Source organism: Tinamus guttatus, unplaced genomic scaffold (assembly GCF_059628265.1).
Source record: "Tinamus guttatus ecotype Peru unplaced genomic scaffold, ASM5962826v1 Tinamus_guttatus_pri_ptg000021l, whole genome shotgun sequence".
In the NCBI taxonomy this organism is placed as follows: domain Eukaryota; kingdom Metazoa; phylum Chordata; class Aves; order Tinamiformes; family Tinamidae; genus Tinamus; species Tinamus guttatus.
Genome location: NW_028288555.1, coordinates 447,129 through 463,837, shown reverse-complemented (window position 1 = coordinate 463,837; position 16,709 = coordinate 447,129). Strand labels below are relative to the sequence as shown.

General features: G+C 36.7%; 1 protein-coding gene across 1 annotated transcript in view; it reads left to right on the top strand.

Moving 5' to 3' along the window:
- FRMD3 (FERM domain containing 3) overlaps window positions 1-16,312 on the top strand; it is a 125,047-nt gene extending 108,735 nt beyond the window's left edge. The window contains exons 11-14 of the mRNA XM_088524517.1: window positions 117-191; window positions 774-842; window positions 3,597-3,718; window positions 15,123-16,312. Coding sequence (XP_088380643.1) covers window positions 117-191; window positions 774-842; window positions 3,597-3,718; window positions 15,123-15,718 — 862 coding nt within the window. The 3' untranslated portion in view covers window positions 15,719-16,312. The remainder of the gene's footprint in view (window positions 1-116; window positions 192-773; window positions 843-3,596; window positions 3,719-15,122) is intronic.
- The last annotated feature ends 397 nt before the right edge of the window (window positions 16,313-16,709 follow it).

Below are 16,709 nucleotides of genomic sequence, written 5' to 3'. Positions count from 1 at the left end.
CCAGTTACTGAATATTACCTTGTGAAATAAAAATATCAAAGTTGATCTTTTTCATTTTTGTATATCAGGTTCCTGCTATATTGCAAATGTGACACGCTATGTTCTTTTTCTTCAAGGTATGCAAAATCCAGTCAGATCAAAACCATGTCCAGCAGCAAAATATTTTTCAAGGGAAGTAGATTTCGATACAGGTAAGAGTTTGCTTTCTTTTTTCTGTTAAGCATTTTAGAAAATAAGAGAAAGCTTCAATAATTATTCATGGTAAAGTGAGGGTTTCTTGTTGAGGATTTAGTTCAAACCTAATTCAAGTCAGGATTGGAAAGTATTTCTAATGTTTATATAAATGAATTGGTGACTTCTCGCAACTATCTGTCAAATAGTAGTTCTCACAGAAAAGGGTTCCACTTCTGGTAGAATTGCTATAAAATGAGTTTCTGTGGTTACTATAGAGGTTGAGTTACCATTTTATTTACGTAAATCTGGAATAGAGATTCTTTAGTGGGACAGTGTACTCACTTCTAATGTTCCCCCCCAAGAAGTGGCTTTTTCCAAAGTGATTTTGCAGATAAAGAGTAACAGGATTTTTAATCTGGAAAGTTACATATGCACTGTATGTTTACATATGTACTGTTGGCCTATATTACCTACTACAGCTGTTTTGATATCAGAAAAAAAAAAGTTGTGTTTTTCTGTTGAAAATAACTTAATTGTTCATGTATGTAATTAATGTTTCTTAGTATTGACTTGAATTTTTAATTCATGTTTTAATACAGTGGAAAAGTAGCCAAAGAGGTTGTGGAGGCAAGCTCTAAGATCCAGAGGGAACCTCCTGAAGTTCACAGGTATCTTTTAACGCTCAGTATTGAAGGTTAGGCATTGAGGAGGATTATTTTGCTCTGCACAGAAATTCTCCTTTCTGTGAGATACAATGACTGTAGTTCCAATCTACCACACTGAAGCATGCAAGCCTTGGGAAAGATGCCTGTGTCACAAAAATCTGACAATAGCAGGAATAAGGGAATTTAATATGTACTGCTTTGAAGTTGCCTTAAATCAATCATTCAGATAAGTAATTGTTTTCTGTATACATAGAAAGTTGTTAAATGATTCAAACAGATACATTTCCAATTTATTCCTAGTTCTTGTCCCATTTTGAAAGGCTCTCTTTTGTGTATTTATATCGGTATGTTTTGCAAACAAACTAATGTTTTTTTTTTCTGATGCTTACTACTTGCATAGTTTCAGCATTGTGTGTTGTTAGCATGTAATAGTCAATGCACACAGGAGTGACTTTGCACATGCTTTTATAGATTTCATATAAAATTTTGTAAGTGATGGTGTGAGAAGTATTAACAAGGAACATAGAAGGCAGAATTTGAGATCATCGTTGAGACAGCAGATATTTGGCATACAAGTGAATTTCAAAAGAAATTACTTAGATACAAAAGTACTGTGTTTCATGTTCACTATTCATAAGGTTTCTTTTTTTCCATGAGATAAAAAAAGTTTAAAAAATATTTTTAGCTTCTATTTTACACTTACTTTCTATGTTAGAAGAAAATGTTTTTAAAACTGTTATGAAGGAACAGATCAAAGGAAATTGTGTTGCCTTTATGGATCAGTGTCATGTTTTTAGCATCTGTAGAAAGTAGTGTGTATTTCTTGTAATTATCCTTCTAAAATATTGTATTTATAATGATCTGATAACTTTAAATAAGTTTCTTAGCAAGACAGGTTAATAAAAGTCTAATGCTTCCAACTGTCGTTATGTTTATTTTGAAATCTGAGCAGAGGTAGCTAATCTATCCGGCTAATAGTACAAGTAGTCAGAAGACATAGCTTTTCAGCTCTAAAAAATCCAGTCTTAAGAAGCACATGACTCTACACAAGAAATTTATAGACAGGGAATGGTAGTTTCCAGGGACAGAACATTAAGAGAAAATTATGTGGTTGAAGTTGAGGAGAAAAGGTAAAAAGTGAAACCTTTCCACAAGCCCCAAAGTGTCAGTTCACAGTGCAGAGAGAAATAGCACTTTGGAAAGGTTGTTGTGATTTTGGATATTGTACTTAACTGCACTATGCAAAGAAAATTTGCTGGAGCCTGTGCTCACAAAGCGTTAATGCATTGGCAAGTTCTTATGACAAATATACACTGAAGGATTTAATTCTGTGCTCTCAGGATATGTCATATGTGTGCTAACTGGCACATCTCTCTTCCTAGCCCTCTACAAAGCACAAAGATCCAGGGAATTCCTAATAAGCCTGTGGAGGTACTATTGAATTTGTGTAATTAGAGTTGCAGTCATGAATCAATGAAAAACTTCTTTGGGTAGTGAAAACTTAAACTTAAGAGTTAATGGAGCCTGCTCACATAAGGCAAATGAGGACATAAGTAGCTCTGGGCATATGTTAATGAACAGGAGATCATGGCAATTGAGCAGGAAAGCTTGTTTTTCCCTACAGAATATTTAATTACATGTAATGTGATCTAAAGCAGCACATCTGGATCTTGGTTTATTCAAACCCACAGTACTTTCTTTTCATTTGCAATAGGTGTTTAATTAGCTTATTTACTTACATGGAATTTAAGTTGAATCTTTGTGCAAGTGCAAAACGAGTTCTGTGAAAATTTAACACTGTTGCACTGTTCCTTGGGTTTTCTTTTTTTTTTTTTTTTTTCCATTTGCAATTTTATGACAGAGCCCAATCTGAAAGAAGTTGAGGATAAATGAAGAGACCAGGGCATGAGCAGTATTCCTAACCTATCTTGAATGCAAAGCTAGGTACTGTCTGAAGTCAAATAGAAGCCTCTTTCCTTTCATCTTTGCTTTTGTCAAAAATAATATTCTATAGTGTAATGGTTCAGCTCTGTTGCAGGGCTCTTGCTTCAGGCCCATGTCATGTAAGTCCTAGATAACTTACTTGAAAAAGCCATTTCTTTTTCCTCAGTAACATGATTTTAAGCTAGCCAGCTGCGTGACTGAAGCAAATCAACGGCCTCCCTTCAGGTTTTCTGGGGAATTTCAACACCTGCTAACAGGAAAGCCTGTTAGAACCCAGTAAGAAATGGAGTAAAACCAGCTTCAGGGCCTGAAGGCAGATGTGTGAGGTACATGAGGTTGAGAGATGTGCTTATCTTTTCACTGAAGAGGTAGAATTGTTCCAGCTTTTTCTTTAATCTGCTTTGCTCAAACCACAGCAAATGTTTGACCCAGTCCCAGGGGCAATGGAGCAACTTCAGCAAATTAATTTGTATCCTCTCTACTTTCCTCCTCCTAGAAACCAAATAATCCTGTCTGCTGTGCAGTGTGGAGGGGAGCAACACACTATAATTCTGCATGAGATGAGCAGAAGCTTGGCTGTAGCTGTATAAGCAGAAATCCACCTGCACAAAGTCTGCTCTTGCATTTCAGATGTTGTAAAGTTTACATCTGCTGACTGCGCAGCATAACACAGCTGAAAGTGGCTTTCAGTGTACACAGTCTTGATAGTCGAAAGCCTATGATAATTTATGCAAAGCAATTCTGAGATGAGACAGATATGATTGTAATTGTTTCCTTATGAGCAAATAAACCCTGTTTTCCCCGTTGTTTTAGAACCAGCATTACCCAGAGTCGCAGCTCTCCCTCCTTGAACAAGCAGCTCATAATTAACATGGAACCTCTGCAGCCCCTCCTTCCTTCCCCATGCGAGGGGGAAGAGATGCCTTTAGGTGAAGGTGAGTCACTTACCTGGTTCCTGCCCCATGCTCTATAAATATTCATTATGAAAACATTATATATGAAAAAACTTGCAGATGTGTTATTGGCTCAGTTGTATAGAAAATATGTGACAATTCTTTTTGACGTAACAATTCTCTTTAGGAGTCACACCATTAAGTCTTTGCACATCGTATTGAGAAATGATCTCTGGCTCTAAGAACTGTGCACCAGCTTCATTGAAGACTCTCTGGGAGGAAAGTTAATTGTGTTCAGCTTACTGTGTCAAAAGCATTTTAGAAATTCTCATGTGATCTAACAGAAATTAAACAATCTCAACATACAGAAACATTTTTTTAAACATGTACTACGGTTACATGCTTACTTGTGTAGTTCTCTGGGATGAATCGCGGAATCACAAAATGGTTGGGGTTGGAAAAGGGCTTTGGGGATTATGTAGTCCTACCATCCTGCACAAGAAAGGTCAGATGAAAACTGACAATTTACTGCCAAGTACATTGTTTTACTTGGTTTCCTTTTCTTTACATTTATTTTTGCCTTGCTCTAATGTCAGCAAAACTCCCTGTTAATTTAACTACATTGACACAAGGAGACATTATTTGAAGATGGGTTTAAATGTGTTTTGTAAAATAAAGCTTTCCATGTGTTTGCTTATTCCTTCACTTTTTAAAAATCACATTCAGCACCTACCCGTCTGAGATGCAGTCATTACCAGGAATGGTATGAACATGTTCGTCAATTTAAATGAGCGTGGTTACTTATTTATCTTAGCTATGAGATATTTCTGTTTTATGGTAATTTTGCTTTCTGGTAGCCAAACAACAAACAGTTTGTTACTGGTAGGCAAATTTCACCATGGTAGAATAACAATAGCTTGCTGCTTGTTAAAGTTCTTGTGTGTCACTTATAACACTAAGCAATGACATTCATTTTTGAAACCTGCTGAGTTATCATTGCTATTTGCTCACCAGAGGTTGCTGATATATTTCAAATACACATTAGGTAAGTTCAAAAAACATATTTCATTTTAGTCATACAGATTTCTGTTAACTCTGAGATGAAGAGAAATATTTGCTGGTGGTTTGTTTCCTGTAAGATGTTTTACACATAGTTAATACTGCCTGCTCCTAAGTAACTTAGTTCATGTTTTATCAATATAGTTCATATGTTTATATATGAACTTTTATATATATATATACTTTATATAGTTAATATATTTATAGTTTAGAGTTCGTATATTATGAAATCGTACCTCAAATGGATGTTAACAGTTCACTGACACTGAAATTGTCCTGTCTCTAGGCATTGGGGCCTGTCATGGGGCAGACTGTCTGGGGAGCTTTGCAAAGGAACTGCAAAAGATTGTGGTGCAACCCTGCCTATACTGGCACTAGGGCAGTTCAGCTACCTTCTACACTATGTTGGTCACTAATGCAGCTTCAAAGACCTTACACTGATGTTTATGTAAGGCACTGCCGTGTGCATATGGATGTCCAGCTGCTTCACAGGACACTGTGCTGTGTAAACAGGCTTCAGCTCTCAGTAGCACGGCTATGAGTAGTAGCACCCACAGCTATACGCTCCTTGCACAGTCAAGGAAGTGAACATTTTTCTATTTTAATGAAGCAAAACTTGTTCTTGCATTTATACACTGACAAAATACACTGACAAAACTACAGTGGCCTAAAGGTTTGTAGTATTATCCTTTTTAATCAATATTTGTATTGTATCTTTGAGTTTCCTGAAATTGCTGGAGAGATTAATTCTTAGTTGGCCAAGTATGTGAGCTATGAAAGCGAACCTACAGAAACTACCAGATGAGAGGGAAGATTACATGCCAATTATTTGAATGTTGCTAGGGAACAAAGCAATTGAGATGGCACAAGCAGAGGAAACATTCAGTAGGGGATTTTGAATAATTTCAACCTCCATAGGAGAACTCACTCAGATGGAAAATAAACACAACACAACAAATATATTAAAGTATTTAAATCCCAGACATTTTCACAAGGACATCGGGTAACAAAGACCTTGACAGCACAACACATCTGCAACATGAAAGGTAACTATTCTGAGGGTTGAGGAACTACCACTTTCCAGCTGTGGTTTCAGAGTAAGAGAATCTTATGCATGAAGTGCTTCCAAATGGAGCCAGTTATCCACAGGAAGCATGTATGGTCATGCCTTTTTTTTCTGTTCTGTATATCCCCACTGCACAGAGACTGAAGTGACTGGCCCATCTTTCTGGTGGAACATATTCCATCTTTCTGGACCTGGAGCATATACACAGGAAAAGACATTTCCCCCAAATTTAGGATTTTTCTTTTTGTCTTTTATTCATATGCAGTCAGGTTTGATGCTTGCCTTGAAATTAAATCATTTTCATCTCTGACTACAAGTTTGTAGCACATGATTGGAATAGTCCTTTGTATAACTTCATTTTTTCCGTAAGTACTTTCCAGGTAATAGCAGGTAAATGGCATCTGTCCCTGCTTGAGCAGGGGGGTTGGATTAGATGATCTCTAGAGGTCCTTTCCAGCCTCAACCGTTCTGGTGATTCTGTGATCAGTGACCAAATCAAAGCCTTTTAGAAAAATAATAGCCACAGTCATTCTGTTCTGTGAAAAAGATGTGCTACGAACTGGTCTTTTGTTTCACTGCACTGTGTTCTGATGTCTTAGATATTTTTACACTTGCATGTTTGATTCAGCTGTTATGCTAGCAACTGCAAACTGAGATGGATGCTGTGGAAGTTTGTATTGTACATTATGAGGCAGTTGGAAATGTTTAAAAATAGCCCCTCGTTCTGTTCCCTGCTGGGATATTTTTGTTGGCCATGTTAGATACTTGTCATTTGATTCATTGAGAGGGACTTGTTAGTCTTTTAAAAGTCAGTGGAAATGGAATAAAAGGTCTAAGCCAGTATGGGTTAGACTGAGAAGAGAAATAGCCAAAATGGTGAAATGTCTTGTAAAAATCCAAACGAAGAGAAGTATTCATTTGCGTATGGTTAACCACTCTAACAAGGAAGTGAGCATTCGATTACTGCGACATGGATCCAAGATCACAGCTAGAAGGGCTGGTAAAACTAAATTTATTTTTCTCAATTAGTTGAAGGATTGTCTGCAGAAAAAGCTAATTGTTAACTGTTCTTCATAGTTTGTTATACCAATACTGGATGCTGGGAAAGAACAAACTGTACTGTGCATGAAGGTATTATTTCAAGCGCAGCAAAGCATAAGGAGGAATTACTGAGGGGAGGTGGTTTGCAAATGGAGTATGAATGAGACAAAACTTAAATGAGATTTGTTGTAATATCTTAAATTGTGGATTTATATGTTAATTGATAACCTATTAATTACTGGAATTTTGCTCTTGTAGTTTTCTTGGGCTTATGGGTAGAAATACCTTAAAATACCTGATAATTTCTGACAATAGTAGTTCTTAAGTTAGCAGCTAGGTTGCTAGCAGATTTTGAATGTCAGCCTGAATATCAGACAGCAGATACTTGCCTAGCTTGCAGCTAATTTTTACCAAAACAGATTGAGTTGGGCTAACAGATAATAACATTTTAATATCTATTTTACTAGTCACTGAATAATGTGATATAATGAATAACAGTATTGAAAACAATAGGACATTAACCAAGGATGTTTTGACAAAGACCAGAGTATTTTTACACCTGTTAGCTTCTGAAAATCAAACCCAGCTTGTTTAGCAGGATGAAAGAATCTGCGTTTTGTAATGACTTGCCCTCTGAGGGCCAAGTTCCTGGCTATTGAATATATGAATATAATGAATTTGCTGCTTAGGAGAAACTGTGGTATTTGTGAGAATGAACCTGACTCCCATGTTGCAAACATCAATAGAAATGTTGGAAAAACATGAGTATTCATATGCATGTGTTCTTATAGCTTAGAGATTAAATGCTGGCTCCAAACATGGACAAATCATTTTATTGGTTTAATATGGGACTGTTTGAGCAATGGATGAACACAGGGGTTATATAGATTCTTAAAAACTTTATTTTAAAACAGTGCTGTTTATGTGATATCCCTTTTGGTGTATTCCTTCAAAAAATCTATGTAGCAGCATTCAAAACCTAAGGATTATAGTTGGTTCATGCTGCAAACTTCTGGGGCATGGGAGAAGTGCATGTTATTCTTTGGAAGACCCATTTTGCTTGCAGCCGTTACAGAGCGACAAGAGCTGACGCAAGTGGGACTGAGTGGGGATGGTGCTTACAGCGTCCCGCTTGCCCTTCCTGAGGTGCTAAGCTTTCACGTGGGTGCCCAGTCCTTCACAGCCTGACTGTTTTTGACCTTTGCTGGGCATGGTATTGCTTCAGTCCTGTGATCAGCTCCTCCTTGTTCTCTGGCACGCACACACTTTTCCTTTGCATTCCTGTTTCCATACTGTATACTTCTCCCACTCTGATACTCTTTTCACCTCTTTGCTGCCTAATCTAAGTCCAGGAAAGAGGTCAGCAATGCTGGCATGGGTTTCTTCCACCGCAGAGGGTGTTTAAGTACCATGTGCTGTGTTTTGCTTTTATGTCTGAACTTTTGATCTGCTTTGCAGGGGGTGAAAAGCAGGGTGAAGACCTTTGGTTTTATATTCATTGAAAATTGTGTCAAATCACACATTTGGGAAGCAGTGCTTGCACTTGGTGTGACCTGACAAGGATGACAATACTTTACTCTCTTTTAAAAAAATCCTAAACAACTAAAACAAACAGGAATTGCAAGCTGGAAAGCCAGCTCACAACCTGAATTCAGACTTACTAAAACATCTCAGTAATTTACTCTCCTTGCAAAAACAGAATAGGTTAATTTTGTTCATGTGAGACAGTTACCCTCTCCTTTCTTCTAGAAGTTAATTCTTGTTGTGGAACAAATAAGTTTGTTTTTGTCAAAAATATTCAAAGGAATACACAGTATGTCAGATGAAATGACTGAAAGGCATATAGATAGGAACTGTTCTTATTGCATCCTGACTGGCCTTTATTGTTCAAAAGACTATACAAAATATTCCCAGCAAGCAATACATTTGGTTTCCTCTTTCTAGCCAGTATCTGGCCTTTTCTCTTTTCTTTAAAAGAAGGAAACCTTTGAGCTCAATCCTTTTCCTCCTACACAAGCCCTTTGATGGAGGGCAATTGTGTCTGCATATCTGGTGGGTAAAGCTGTGTGCAGTATATCTGGCAATGTGTGAACTGAAATTTTTATCAACAGCGTGTACGTATTTCTGGGGTATATACTTTATTTCCAGCAAATGTAGCTACTTCAGCATAACAGATAGAGATGGGGCTGCCCTTCACGCTCCTAATTCTCAGCTGCTGTTTTTGGCCTCTTCAGGAACATGAGCAGCTGCCAACATTTATGTCAGACTTCCTGCACGTTCATGTTCACAGCATGTGGCTGCTGTGAAGCTTGTGTTTTATTCAGCTGTTTCTCCTCTTATCTGCAGGAGCAAGTTAGGGGTTTGGAGCTGTCCCAGCATTTAGTACAGTATCGTGGAGGGCGGTATAAAGTTTCGGCTAGCATAGCGAGCCCACTCCTGCTCTGCAAGACTGATGCTGTTGCCAGAAAAGGGTAGCAAGCCTTTGGAATAAACTTCTTCACCTAATATGCCAGTAACATGTATTAAAAGATTTTGATTTATGGAATGCAACTGCCTGTAAAAATAGAAAATGAAGGAAGGAAGAAATGCTTTTACATGTAATTTAATACTTGTCAGATTCTGTTAAATTCAAATACAATATAAAATTTACGCCTTAATAAAGAAGCAGTAGACTTTTCAAAATTTATCCCCCAAATTTATATAAAATTTTAGTTTTATAAGGGTAACAGCAAAATAATTTTCATGTGTGAATAACAGCAAAGGATTCGCAGCAGTGCTGTAGAGCTGAGTTCAAAGTAGCTTCAGACTTGTTTTAGATTTTGTGTTCTGTCTTTCAGTACGTTCATTGGAACTCAGTCTTTTTTAAGATTTGGATTCATTACTTGAGATAACTGAATCTCTTGAAATTTATCCAAAAAGTAACAAAAGACCCAACTTTTCAGATTATTTAAACTCTTATTATTGGAATATTTATTGTGGTTAAATCTCATAGTTTTGAATTTTTACACCCTCATGTGATTTTTTTAGCCTGTGTAAGAAGTCTCAGCCTGGTAAATGTCATATAACAATATTACATTCATGTCACTTGACGTTGTCAAAATCTGACATACAACATAGATATTTGTATACTGCAATGTGACTGGGCTTACATTTACCAGAGTTAATGGATAATTGTTCCCTGAATCTTTGACCCCCCCCAAAATGATATAGTGTTATATTGAATATGAAGGAATTAAAAAAAAAGTATTATGTATTTATTTTTGAAAATTTCAAATCAGCTTGCAACAATGCCAGTTAATACTCTAAATTATCAATTTTTTATTTTGAAACAATTTTCCTTTTTCAGGTTATCAAGCTGATGTAAAATATAGTTGCTTTGGTAGAATATGATTTAAGAGCACATGTTATAAAATACTAAAATTCTATCCCTTTTTGAGTACATTTTTGCTTTGATGTTAAGGAATAGGACACAAGGCTTTTTTTAATGCTGTATGGGCAAGCGAGTATGGGCGGTATGGATTTGCAGTAGTAATTGGTTCAGTTTCATATATATCTTCTGATTGTGACTCTCATAAATAAGTAGTTCAAACTGAAAAATGGACTGTAAAGTTGATAGCAAGCTTAGCATATTAATGTATTCTAGTTTTAATACAACTTCTTTAGAAAACAGCAATCTGAAAAGCAAGAAAAAGTGTCTATTCTGTTGCCTTCTATCTGCAGGTTAATCACAAAAAAAGAAAAAAATCCATCTTTTTATGAAAAGAATAATGTTAATTGTTAATTTCTTATTTACGATCACTATGTATGATATGCTCACTGGGATTTAGTCTGGTGGAGCAGAGAAGGCCTCAAAATCATAATTCGAGGTGACCTTTCTTTGAAGTAGTTGCAGCTGTCCTCTGAAAGATAAGGAGCATGAGGAATGGATATATTACTAGATTACTAGATATGCATCTAAGCAGGTATAGGGAGGCCTGTAGCCAGGATTCTCCAATTGGGGAGGTTTAAAAATAGATTCTTTAATCCATATTGAGGTGCCTAAGTAAGCAATGTACTTTTACTCCTATTAAATTAAGAGGAAGTGGTATACCTCTGGAAAATAAACTGTTATATTTGTGTATCAAATGCATGTGTAGAGGACTCATTTGGGGCTAGAAAGTTGAAAACTTGGAGATTTATATTCAAGAAGCCAGGACTGCACTCTCAAATAGCTTTGGAGTAGAGTTTGATGATCCAGTGTGACCAGCTGTAGCAGGAAGGGCACCTCAAATCTATTCTCACCTGAAAAAGTTCCACTGCAAAAATATGTTTCATGTTTAAATGGGATGACTGTCTAAAATGACTGTGGTGGGAGAGGGCAGAGTAGTTGAGGAAATTAGGCTAGTTGTTAGCTAGCCAGTCAAATTAGGCTAATGGTAGACATCTGCATTTTCTTTATTAAGAGCAAGGCTTCATTGCAGTTAGGCAGACTTACTCTCTAGCTGTTGCTCAAAAAAGCAATCCCTTTCTCTCTCCATTGCTGGCAATGTACTGCTTGTAGTGCTCATGAAAACTTCAGAGAAGCCAATTCAGAAAGAAAAAAACAGCAGAGAATAACCCAAGAAGGAAACCAAATTATTTTCCTAGTTGAGATGTACAGATTGGCTCACGCAGGGATTAGATCACAGAAATAGAAACGTCCTTTTTGGTATCAGATAGCCATTAGATAGTTTTAGACATGGTTTGAAACCTCCCTGAGGCATGGACATCTTATTTTCTAGAAAAAATATAAGAAAATAGGTATTTCTGGAGGAAAAGCCTGTTTGGAGCATTTGAAGACCTCAGAGGGGCAATCAGCTCCGACAGTTAATGTATGACACTGAGTGGGGAACGCTTCCTGAGGATGGTTGTCTGTAATGAAGAAATTTTCTCTAATATACATATATATATGTGTATGTTATATATATATGTAAATACACAAACACACACATATATACATAGACACACTAAATATGTGTTTATATATATATATATATGTTTATATATATAAAACCTGAGGTATAAAACTCAAGACAGTGAAAGGAATTTTGAAAGCTGGCCCGCAAAGTAAGGAGTTGGCTTCCTCAAAGACAAATTTAATGCAAAACCCCCTTGGATGCAGTCCTGTGCCACATGCTCTAGGTGACCCTGCGTGTGCAGGGGGGTTGGACGAGATGACCTCTAGAGGTCCCTTCCAACCTTAAACATTCTATGATTCTATGATTTTATGAAATAGGTCAAGTTTAATTTTTCCGTCATTGCTTGCGCCTATTTGTAATGTCTATTTCACATATCGGATTTAATAGCATTTCACCTCAGCTGGTATTAAATTCAGCATAATTTCAAAGTTAATGAATATTATCAAGGCATCATTCACCCAATTTATAGCAAACCTGTAAACCAGGTACCTAACAAGTATCTTACTGAGCATATTCTCCAGCTTATCCAAAGGGTAACAGAGATGTTGAGGTTATATGGAGGATTTTGTGATAACTGTAAGGATCTCTGGGATATGAAAATTATTTTGCTGTAAGGTTCCAAGTGAGGCAGCCCTCTCACAAAGTATTGAGTGTTGCCTTCTATCAGCAGGATTACTACATTAAATCTTTCAGTAGATGACATAGAGCATGAATGAAAGCATACAGTTGCAAATGTTATGTACTGTGTCTGACCCAGGAGAATTCTGCTGTTGGGTGACCTGGTAGTACATAGATCTCGTATCACTTACTGTGAAAACTGTGGTTTTCATGGATATGTTCTGGCCGGAGCATGGTGGTCATGGTAGATGCCAAAACAAAGAGGTGTACAATCTTGTCATTCAATCAATGCATTTTTTTTTCATAATGTCTAGAAATTTTCATGTGGTACGAATACTGCTGACTTCTCTGAAAGGTAGTTATGGCTGACTTTTAGCTTAATTATCTTTAAGCAGTAACATAAGACTGTTCTTTTGCTGTCTAGTCAAATGGAGGAAAAGTAGATCTCAGAAACAAACCTAGCAGTTCCATGCAGTGAATGTTACTACAATGCTTAAGACTAATAGTGTCAACAATAGCACAATTACATTTTCAAGAAAAATATGAGAAGGCATTCAATCTCAAAGGGAGAGTCTATGGAACATTTTGATGAATTATAGTGGAGTTAATATTAAAAATTTTAGGTTAGAATTGTGATCCAAGGTAAGCTGCATATTTTGCTATAGTGTAACTGTTTTTATGACCAGGATTATTACTTTTCAGTTTTGTCATATATGCTATACTTACAGTGTGGTGGTGTGTGTTTTCATTACAGTTAAAGCTATGGTTCATTTCACACTATTCTGATTTCTGTGGGTTTTGTTCATTTGTTTATTTGCTTTGTCTGAGCTAATACATCTTTACACTCTATTGTTTTAAAGCCTCTGAACCTTAATTTTTGTTACAGAAGTGAAACTGAAATGAATCTACATTTCTTTATCTTTTATAGATATCTGTTAGATATCTGTTTCTCGAATCAAAGAATTGGGCTAATTTGATTTATAAATACTATTTTGACATGAATTACCTGCGTTAACTGTTGGAGAAGTCATGTAAACTGGTTGTGGTGGTTTTATGTGCTGTTCTGTATGTTCACATTGCATTGGATTAGTCACTTGTGAAGAATGGAGAGACGCTTGACATCACAAAACAAGGAGAACTGAGTGTTACTGTATTATATTATTACAGCACATGATGCTCTGTGAGGCCTGTTCTTTCTGCACATAGGTTGCACCGATGCTGCTAATGAGTGTCGGTCATGGGAGTACATTTAAAACTGTTTTCCCATGACTTTGTCTTAAAGTCCCAGCTGTTTGCCAGGCTGTCTTTCTCTCCAATCCTCCCTTCTGAAAACAAATAGCAGAAAGTAGATTCCAGTCACTGCTGTCTTTACGTAGCAGTGTTGAATGTTGCTTTATTACTGAATAACTAGAACTAGACTAGACTGTGAAAAGTCTAGTGAGTTTTGAGAGGACAGAGATTGAGTTGAAACGAGGAACGTAAGAAGGGAGCATACAAGAAGGTGGAGAAGATAAGAGAGATTTGCCTGTAAGGCAAAAAGATGGATATGAGCCTACTCAAGTAAACAGCATCTTAAATATACCTTAAAAAAATACCTATATGAGCATTTGTCCTTGTTCCAATATCAGCTTGATTCCCTTGACCAAGGCAATATCAGGTATGTAGTATTTTAACCTGAGATGCTTTCTCTTTGATACTCCCAAAGAAGTACTGAATGCAGTTATTACTCGTAAGAGTACGCCACCAGGCCAACAACAGTAGCATCGATGTTCTCTTCTTGCCTAAAATTTGGAATACTGCTCCAAACCATTCTGAACTTGTCCAGCATATAGGTAATTGATTCATGTGATCTTCTATGTACCAAAAAAGATGTGGTTTAAATATATCCTCTATACAGTGTTTAATGTTGTTTAAAACTGTCTAAATGGATTGTGACTTACAATCAAAACCAAATTCATCTAAACTCTTCTCCTATGAAAGATTAGCCTAAAATACTTCAATACTCTATGCAGTATAGCTGATGTCAGTTGTCACTGACTTCTCAGTCTTTCTGTTCTATGATAAATCTGAAGGAGAGGGAGACAAATACTAATACAAAGAGTCAAAATGTGCCTGGAAGAAAAAACTGAGGCATGAGTGGTGGGGGCTTTTTACAGAGAACACTTAGTTTCCATCATATTTACCTCTTGTAATGTGGAATTGCCTTTTCTCCTTTTGTCCTTTCTACCCTTAGCATGCATTTGTCATGATAAGCTGCTGTTTCTCTGTTTTTTAATGTCATGCTGTATTGAAAATTTCCAGCTTATCACTTATCATTCATGCAGTGTTTCTTTTAATAATTATTATCATCTGTACCCCAATGCTTACCTAAGCAGAAAATATACACTTTTATCTGAAGTCCAATTACCAGTAGGAAAAGTGCTGTTCTGTTTTGTATGAGACCACTACTAGTCACAGCTGCATCAGAAACAGTTAATCAGGTCTGAGGGGTGGTGTACTGCAGTAGTGTAAAAAAAAAAAAAAAAAAAAAAAAGTTACTTTCTTATGGAGATGATGGAACTTTCAGAAGGCTTTTCCACTTTTTGTATATCATCAAGTTTCAATAACCAAAATGATTGCAAAATCCTCTTTCCAATCTCTGCTAAGTACTGTTGGAAGGCTGGATTCTGTCAACAGGTAAGCAGGAATTTAGGATCACTTTTTTTTTTTCCATCTCTTTTTTTAGGTGTCCAGTTGCCAAAGGAGGACGAGATCTCGGTCCCTGTGATTTCTAGCTCCCCAGCTAGGGAAACTGGGCAGAATGATGATCTCACCAGTGAACATGAAGAGAAGATGAAAGAGGAACCTTTAACCATCTCAGAACTGGTGTACAATCCAAGTGCCAGCCTGCTGCCCACCCCAGTTGATGATGAGATTGACATGCTCTTCGATACCTCTCCAAGAGCAGAGAATGAGAAAGATGATACAGATTCGTTTGAGGAATTGGAAGCAGATGAAAATGCCTTTTTGATCGCAGAGGAGGAAGAACTGAAAGAAGCTCGGAGAGCACTTAGGTGGAGTTATGAATTTCTACTGGGCAACATTGAGGTGAATGCTTTTGTGAAGAGTTTCTCCAGACTTCTTCTTGTTGGCCTTGGACTGTTGTTGTTTGTGTTTCCTCTTCTTCTTGTCCTCTTAGAGTCGGACCTTGAAATCTCATTTCTCCATGAAATCCGTCAGACACCAGAGTTCCAGCAGTTTCATATTGAATATTACTGCCCACTTAGGCAGTGGGTGGCTTGCAAAATAAGCTTCATTCGTGAGATGCTGGGGAGCTTCTAAATTTTTTAAAAATGCATAACTAAGGGCTATATTCAAAACTTCAGTTAGTGCCAGCTTTTCGTAATACCTTTGAGGTCACCAATAAGTAGCTATCTTCATATTCAATTTGTTGTAGACATTCTTAAGTTTCCTTAACATATTTAAAGAGCTGCTTTAGTTATAGGTGTATACAGGCACCTTCAGTAACCAAAAAGGAACTTCTATTTTCATTACATTTCAGACTTCTTGCTCATCTATTACATCATACAAAAGGGGATAACGTTATTCATATTCATTATTCATAACTTATAATCCATGACGCTAAATCTAATAAAACTGAAAGAAAAATATTTTTGAATATACTCCTTAGTGCAGCAGTCTCTTCTAACCAATGCCTATACAAGCAATGTTTATGCCGTTTTCTGTTCTTTCGTTTGTTCTTTCTTTGGATTTTTACAGTTTTATGTGTTTAAAAAAATTTGGTAAATTTTTAGCAAAACACAACTTCTGATGTTATTTAAATGTACAGATTGGTAAGAATTGCACAAGGGCATGTAGGGTATTTTTATTGTTTCGGTAGTGGTTTGTTCTTACGCTGCTTCTGGCTAGAGAGTGAATGGTTTAATATAGCTCTACACAGAGGGGCTGTGGTTTGTGTATAGAAGGTTCACTCAAGTTCAGTGTGGGCTGCCTAGGGGAGTTGAAATGACACCAAGTAATCAAAAGATTTCCTGAATAATACAGTTGTAAAGCTAGGGGAACGGAACAGAACTGAAAAGTAATGATCTGCCCTCTTCTGTGTGAGTTTGTCATATACCTTATTCAGTGCCGTAGGAAGTCTCTACAAGACAGTCCAGGTATGTTTTGGAAGTGAGTTAAGTCTTTGGTCTAAATGTAGATTACTGTACATAATATGCAAAAAGATAATAGCAAGTAGAAAAACACCCAAACCCTAGCTAAATCAGTAGATGAGTGAACTACTTTTAAAAACAGTAGAGAAGACAAACATATT